General features: G+C 42.8%; 2 protein-coding genes across 3 annotated transcripts in view; one reads left to right on the top strand and one right to left on the bottom strand.

The window, feature by feature from the left end:
• LOC118429159 (glutathione hydrolase-like YwrD proenzyme) overlaps positions 1-8,254 on the top strand; it is an 82,987-nt gene that overhangs the window by 25,203 nt on the left and 49,530 nt on the right. The window lies entirely within an intron of this gene.
• On the bottom strand, positions 2,479-3,873 carry LOC118429430. Its single transcript, XM_035839917.1, has one exon. The coding sequence runs from the start codon at positions 3,871-3,873 to the stop codon at positions 2,479-2,481; it is 1,395 nt and encodes a 464-aa protein (XP_035695810.1).

Below are 8,254 nucleotides of genomic sequence, written 5' to 3'. Positions count from 1 at the left end.
TCCTGTCTGTCAATCTGAGAACTTCTTTAAGTCTCGGGAGTCCCCCTGACACCGTTCTTCACTGCTATGTGGTAGTGCTTGGGCAAGGTGCATCTAAACATAGCCGAGACTTCACACTGCCCCTATTGTATTCGTTGCCTTCAGGTCAATAACCTCTGGTAATTATTGTGCCACCAAGGCCAAGGTAATATGTTGTTTGTGAGAGAGAGATAGAGCGAGTGAGAGAGTGAGAGATAGAGTGAGATGAGAGAAAGTGAGAGAGTTAAAGAGAGAGTGAAAGAGCTGATATTTGAATTTATCAGAACTCGCTTTTGAACAGGATGTCTCGCAACTTTGGTAGGAACGCTGATCATGAAGTCAAATCCAGCTACTTCTAAAACATACTAATTGTACGTACACCTGATCAGAACATACCTCATTACCTGTCCTTGATAACCTGCTGCCTTCGGGGTTCACCTGCAATGGCCTTGTAATGTCGCATTGTACTAACTACCCGGACTTGTGATGGTAGGTGGCAAATCCTTTGGGATATTATCACAGTCTTGTTCCTTTTCCCTCTCAGAGATTGCTCAGATGATATGAATCAACAATTTAGGCACAATGATCTACATTTTGCATCTTTGATAGGACTAAAATGATAAATTTTATTCCTGGTATTGTATTCCAGACAATTAGTAAACAGTATACTGTCAGAAAAAGCTAATCATCTGCTATCTGACCAAGTAACTACTGTTGTCAGTAGTACAGGTTCGCAAAGACAAACGCACAAAAAAAGGATAGCAAACTAGGCGTGCTAGTGAGATTTGATCCAGTGGCTACATTATCACATTATAGAAAAAGTGGGATCGTTCATCTTCCACTGTCTCAGGAAAAGAAGCCAAACCCAACAAGTGACAGTTTAGTGTTAGCTATAGTGGACATATTCAATGCTGTTCTATACTGTTTGTACACTTTCATGCTGACTGCAATTAGCTCTCCGGTAAGAATGTGGAATTAACTATTATATATTGTCACGCAATATCAAGCAGCTTTTTAAAACGCATCAGCTTTGATTAATTGGGATACAAATGACAAATTTGAATAGCCTGGTTTCCAGCCGTGGTATAGCTCCCGAGTCTCTTCTCTCCTCTGTAATTGCGAAGAGGAGAGAAGAGACTCGGGAGCAATATTACGGCTGGATACCAGGCTAAAATTTGAAACGTGCTATCTAATTTGCTATCAACAAACAGGATAGGGCCTTTAACGTGACCAATGGCAGACATCGTTAATATTCAGAATGGCAAAGCTATTGAGCGCTCCACTTCGCTGATTGCCGCCTGATAACCAAATTATCAAGCTGCACGTGCACGTGCAGGAAGACCCATTGTCAATCACAGGTGCTTGTCAAGGATTTGGGTGCGTTGTTCGTTTGTACATGTCGCCATATTGTTTGTCGTTTGGGGATTCTGCCCAAGATACGAGAGGCCAAGACAGCAACTACTGAGCGAAGTTGACAACATATGGAGAATACAGAACAGCGCAACAAGACAGAACAGTCGATGTAGTAACCTTAGCAGGAATGCGAGAAAACCCGGGAGACGAAGCAAACAGAAGGATGTACATGGCATTTTCTAAGTTCGCAGAAGACACGAAAAGGTTTGCCAAGCAGGATTGAAAATCACTTTCAAACACGCCAAAACAAAGCACCAGTGTGCAAGCACCAGTGGGGACAGCAAGCCAAAGAGCACCAAGCAGAAACACCATGGGCCCACGTCGAGCGGAGAATTAGACGTTAAACAAGGACCACAACAACAACAAGGGATTCTGCGGGGGATATTCTACGGAAGATTGTGGGATTGCTTGCCTGGTGGTTCACACATGCCTAAGGTAGGTGGCTTCCTCGTTACAATTTGTTAAATACAGGTATGAATGGGCCGTTAACGTTCATTGTTAATAACACATGCGCTACAAATAAACGCTAGCTACCTAACGCTAGGCCATGTTGATAGATGACATCCGCGCGCGCATGAATTTTCGGCAGTTTCCAAGATTAAAAAAGTTTTCAGCCATGTAAATACTACATAGCAGCTTCAAAATAAGAATATACATGCCGTGGGTTGGCAAAAAATCTCTGATTGATAGACTGTCAAATATTAGCTGAGAATTACGATCAAAATGGCGGACGTTTTCCGCGAATTCCGTTTTGTTGTTGTTTTTTGTGCGTGTGTTTTCCAGTTCATAAATTGCGTTTAGGAACAATGTAAAAAGTTATGTAATGGTCTAGTCGATGTAGCCAAGTCACTTAAAAGGAAATATCCAGCCCGTTCTATAGGCAATATTTGTTGTTGTTGTTGTTGTTGTCCCTGCTTAACGTCTATTTCTTCGCTAGACGTGAGCTCCAGGTACTATTTCCATCTAGGTGCTTCTCATGTGGTTGTTGCTCCTTGGTGCTTGAACTCTGGTGCTTTGCACATTCGTGTATAGTAAGTTGGTGACCTATTAGTCCTCCCCGGCAAATCTCCCTGTGTCTTCTATATACTTTGAGAATGCCTTGTACATCTTTTTGTTTGTTTCTTCTCCCAGATCTTCTCTCATCCCTGCTAGCGTCACTATGTCCAGCCTTCTCTCTTTCTCCCGTGTACTGAGTTCTTGGTATATGTTGTCCACCTCGTTATACATTCTGCGTCTGCTGCTCTCATACCTTGGGCAGTAGTACAGGAAGTGCTCTGTGCTTTCTCTCTCCCCACATGCTTCACAGTTGGGTGACTCTGTGTCGTCTATCCAGTTTCTGTAGGCGTTGAGTGAGGTGTGCCCACTCACCAGCTGGTTTATTGCAATTTGGGTTGACCTCAGTCCCAGTACTTTGCATTTTTTCTTCATTTGTACATTTATCTTCTGCATGTGTTTGCTGGTAGTATGTAGCTCGCTTCTTCTTTTCCATCTTTCTTCTGCTTGTTTTTCTATGTGTTTGAGGGCTTGTTGTCTTGTCCACACTGTATTCATGTTGCTGTTTCTGGCCTCTTCAGCTGCAAGTTTGGCTTGTTCGTCGGCTAGCTCATTGCCTGCTACTCCCATGTGCCCTGGGCACCATTCAATTTGAATGTTGACTCTCTTCTGCTTCATTTCGTGCAGTTTCTGTCTTATGTTGTTAACTAGATCGTTATAGGCATCTACTTGGTGAGTGGTGATGACATTTTCTATTGCCGCCTTGCAGTCACATAAGATGAGCACTCTCTCTTCACTTCTTTCCCTCTTGCTCAGTGTGCTGAGTGCCAGGTGAAGTCCCTGCAATTCCCCCTCATAGTTGTTTGACTTTGCTGCTACGGGCTTCTTGACAGTGTATGGTTCTGTTCTGCCCCAATGTTCGTAGATCACTGCCGAGCATCCTGTCGGACCTGGGTTCCCTAGAGACGATCCGTCCGTAAAGACGACGGTTGTCTTTGTCTGCTTGATACTTTGCAGTAACTGTGCTATTTCTTCTTTCGCTTGCTCTTTGCTGCATTGGTTGTTCATTTTGGGTGTGAATGACCCTGTTATTCTTCCAATGGAGAAGGGTGGTAACCTAGCATCAAAGTAGCATTCTTTATCGACTGTCTCAGTTTCCAGCTCACCTTTCAGCTCTTTGAATCTTGTAGCAAGTAGATGTACAGGTGTGCCTCTTCTTTCCTCTGTCAACTCATGTGTAATGGTATCATAGATGGGGTTGCCCGTGTGTTTTGTGCTGAGCCTTAAATATGCCTGTGCTTGCCGACATGTGAGATGGATGTCTACAGGGATAGTTCCAGTTAGTGCTTCTAGCGCTTCGGTGCTAGTTCTTTGTTTGCAACCTGTTGCTGCCAGTAGGGCCCTTCTCTGGATGGGTGCATAGGCATCTTCTTGTTTCTTCCCCGCCATGATAGTGCATTCCGCTCCATATTCTAATATCGGTCTGATCAGTGCTCGATACAACAACAGGTGCGCTTCCTGGTTTGGGTTCTTCATCGCATTAGTCACTCTGCTGACTACTTTGAGTGCCTTGTAGGCCTTGTTTTTTGTGTTGTTGATGTGACTGGTATGTTGTGGCACACCCTTCTAACAGGGCGGCTTCACGGTTGAGATCTAGCGAGCTTTATTTGGTGCTGTATATCAAAGGCAGTTGATGGGTGGAAATGGACATAAAGATAATTCTTTCTGTGCAAAAATTGCGGCCTTGTGGAAAAAAAATCGATGAACGCGCCCAACGGTTCGCCATGTATGGTCATGTATAGAGTAGAGTTTTCTTCGGCCAGGTAGCATAGGATCCATTTTAGGCCGCTCTTCGCTCAATATTTACGTCACAGACATGTTGACGGTCCAGGGCTCGGTTGTCAAAATAGACATTGTGCTTCCGCATGTGCCTGTCAGGCCTCTCCTCGAGGTAGCAGAACACAGTATTTATGATCATTTATGCGTGACGCGGGTACATAAAATAGTACGGATAAATTTGTTGAAGGAGAGGTAAAAGGCATTGTTTGAGAGGCAGCCAGATATAACATGTGCTGCGTGGTCACGGAAGGTGTCGACTCTGAGGCCGCATATGATTTGGGTGGTGAAAGGTTTCTATAATTGTGTATAATGCGTAATCTCCAAGCAGATTCCCCCGGTGGCTTAAAACAGTAACATAAGCTGGGGAAGGACTTCAGCCGGCAGAGGCAAATTTTTCCCTCAAATATGGTACCCAAACCAATCTGCAAGACCGGAACAAAACTTCTGTAATACCAGGTCAAAGCTCAAATCTGACCGGAGTCGGAGTCGGTAATATATGGCAAATTTCAGTATTTCCGGACAGGCGCAGAGCGCCCAGTATCAGCCTACTCAAAATGATTAGGTATCATTGGCAAAAGTGCCTGTAGAAATGTTTTTCTTGAGATATGTTTGCATTTTGGAGGTGCATATTATGGGTTAGGGTTATAGTCTCTTTATTGTGTTTAAAAAAACCCAGATTTTTAGTGATCATTTGTAGTTGCAGTAGGCCTTAGACGTTAGGTGTTTTGGTGTTGCTTACAACCGGACAACCATGTAACCCTGCGTAACCCTGCCCACATGTCTTACTATGATATTCAAGTGTTGAAAGTAACGCACATTTTGTTTGAAATTTCGGAAGGGGTCACTTTTTTGCGGTTACCGAAGGGTTCGCTTAGCGGTTAGCGGTTATCCCGCAGGTGAGCCTTCATTCGTATGTAGAAAAGTTACAAAGTAATTTTGGGTACTCAAATCACTTTCTACCGTTTGCCCACATGTCTCACTATGATATTCAAGTGTTGAAAGTAACGCACATTTTGTTTGAAATTTGGTAAGTCCAACTGTAAGGGGTCACTTTTTTGCGGTTACCGAAGGGTTCGATTAGCGGTTATCGGTTATCCCGCAGGTGAGCCTTCATTCGTATGTAGAAAAGTTACAAAGTAATTTTGGGTACTCAAATCACTTTGTACCGTTTGCCCACATGTCTTACTATGATATTCAAGTGTTGAAAGTAACGCACATTTTGTTTGAAATTTCGGAAGTCCAACTGTAAGGGGTCACTTTTTTGCGGTTACCGAAGGGTTCGCTTAGCGGTTATCCAGCAGGTGAGCCTTCATTCGTATGTAGAAAAGTTACAAAGTAATTTTGGGTACTCAAATCACTTTCTACCGTTTGCCCACATGTCTTACTATGATATTCAAGTGTTGAAAGTAACGCACATTTTGTTTGAAATTTCGGAAGTCCAACTGTAAGGGGTCACTTTTTTGCGGTTACCGAAGGGTTCGCTTAGCGGTTAGCGGTTATCCCGCAGGTGAGCCTTCATTCGTATGTAGAAAAGTTACAAAGTAATTTTGGGTACTCAAATCACTTTCTACCATTTGCCCACATGTCTTACTATGATATTCAAGTGTTGAAAGTATCGCACATTTTGTTTGAAATTTCGGAAGTCCAACTGTAAGGGGTCACTTTTTTGCGGTTACCGAAGGGTTCGCTTAGCGGTTAGTGGTTATCCCGCAGGTGAGCCTTCATTCGTATGTAGAAAAGTTACAAAGTAGTTTTGGGTACTCAAATCACTTTCTACCGTTTGCCCACATGTCTTACTATGATATTCAAGTGTTGAAAGTAACGCACATTTTGTTTGAAATTTGGTAAGTCCAACTGTAAGGGGTCACTTTTTTGCGGTTACCGAAGGGTTCGCATAGCGGTTATCCCGCAGGTGAGCCTTCATTCGTATGTAGAAAAGTTACAAAGTAATTTTGGGTACTCAAATCACTTTCTACCGTTTGCCCACATGTCTTACTATGATAATCAAGTGTTGAAAGTATCGCACATTTTGTTTGAAATTTCGGAAGATCAACTGTAAGGGGTCACTTTTTTGCGGTTACCGAAGGGTTCGCTTAGCGCTTATCCCGCAGGTGAGCCTTCATTCGTATGTAGAAAAGTTACAAAGTAATTTTGGGTACTCAAATCACTTTCTACCGTTTGCCCACATGTCTTACTATGATAATCAAGTGTTGAAAGTATCGCACATTTTGTTTGAAATTTCGGAAGTCCAACTGTAAGGGGTCACTTTTTTGCGGTTACCGAAGGGTTCGCTTAGCGGTTAGCGGTTATCCCGCAGGTGAGCCTTCATTCGTATGTAGAAAAGTTACAAAGTAATTTTGGGTACTCAAATCACTTTCTACCGTTTGCCCACATGTCTTACTATGATATTCAAGTGTTGAAAGTAACGCACATTTTGTTTGAAATTTCGGAAGTCCAACTGTAAGGGGTCACTTTTTTGCGGTTACCGAAGGGTTCGCTTAGCGGTTAGTGGTTATCCCGCAGGTGAGCCTTCATTCGTATGTAGAAAAGTTACAAAGTAATTTTGGGTACTCAAATCACTTTCTACCGTTTGCCCACATGTCTTACTATGATATTCAAGTGTTGAAAGTAACGCACATGTATTGAAATTTCGGAAGTCCAACTGCAAAGGGTCACTTTTCTGCGGTTACCGAAGGGCTCACTTATCGCTTAGCGGTTATCCCGCAGCTGAGCCTTCATTCGTATGTAGAAAAGTGACAAAGTAATATTGGGTACTCAGATCACTTTCTACCGTTTGCCCACATCTCTTACTATGATATTCAAGTGTTGAAAGTAACGCACATTTTGTTTGAAATTTCGGAAGTCCAACGGTAAGGGGTCACGTTTCAGCGGTTACCGAAGGGTTCGCTTAGCAGTTAGCGGTTATCCCGCAGGTGAGCCTTCATTCGTATGTAGAAAAGTTACAAAGTAATTTTGGGTACTCGAATCACTTTCTACCGTTTGCCCACATGTCTTACTATGATATTCAAGTGTTGAAAGTAACGCACATTTTGTTTGAAATTTCGGAAGTCCAACTGTAAGGGGTCACTTTTTTGCGGTTACCGAAGGGTTCGATTAGCGGTTAGCGGTTATCCCGCAGGTGAGACTTCATTCGTATGTAGAAAAGTTACAAAGTAATTTTGGGTACTCAAATCACTTTCTACCGTTTGCCCACATGTCTTACTATGATATTCAAGTGTTGAAAGTAACGCACATTTTTATTTTTGTTTGTAATTTCGGAAGTCCAACTGTAAGGGGTCACTTTTTTGCGGTTACCGAAGGGTTCGCTTAGCAGTTATCCCGCAGGTGAGCCTTCATTCGTATGTAGAAAAGTTACAGAGTAATTTTGGGTACTCAAATCACTTTCTACCGTTTGCCCACATGTCTTACTATGATATTCAAGTGTTGAAAGTAACGCACATTTTGTTTGAAATTTCGGAAGTCCAACTGTAAGGGGTCACTTTTTGGCGATTACCGAAGGTTTCGTTTAGCGCTTAGCGGTTATCCCCCAGGTGACCCTTCATTCGTATGTGGAAAAGTTACAAAGGAATTTTGGGTACTCAAATCACTTTATACCGTTTGCCCACATGTCTTACTATGAAATTCAAGGGTTGAAAGCATCTCATATTTAGTTTGAAATTTCGGAAGTCCAACTGTATGGGGTCACTTTTTTGCGGTTACCGAAGGGTTACGCTTAGCGGTTATCCCGCAGGTGAGCCTTCATTCGTATGTAGAAAAGTAACAAAGTAATTTTGGGTACTCAAATCACTTTCTACCGTTTGCCCACATGTCTTACTATGATATTCAAGTGTTGAAAGTAACGCACATTTTGTTTGAAATTTCGGAAGTCTAACCTTAAGGGGTCACTTTTTTTGCGGTTACCGAAGGGTTCGCTTAGCGGTTAGCGGTTAGCGGTTATCCCGCTGGTGAGCCTTCATTCGTATGTAGAAAA

This window comes from Branchiostoma floridae, chromosome 13 (genome assembly GCF_000003815.2).
Source record: "Branchiostoma floridae strain S238N-H82 chromosome 13, Bfl_VNyyK, whole genome shotgun sequence".
NCBI classification, from domain to species: Eukaryota; Metazoa; Chordata; class Leptocardii; order Amphioxiformes; family Branchiostomatidae; genus Branchiostoma; species Branchiostoma floridae.
Note: the sequence above shows the minus strand (reverse complement) of the source record. Positions and strands in the feature narration are given on the sequence as shown.

What these genes read in the sequence shown, in the direction of transcription:
- LOC118429430 (XM_035839917.1), bottom strand. Translation starts at nt 3,873, where the DNA reads ATGGCGGGGAAGAAACAAGAAGATGCCTATGCACCCATCCAGAGAAGG.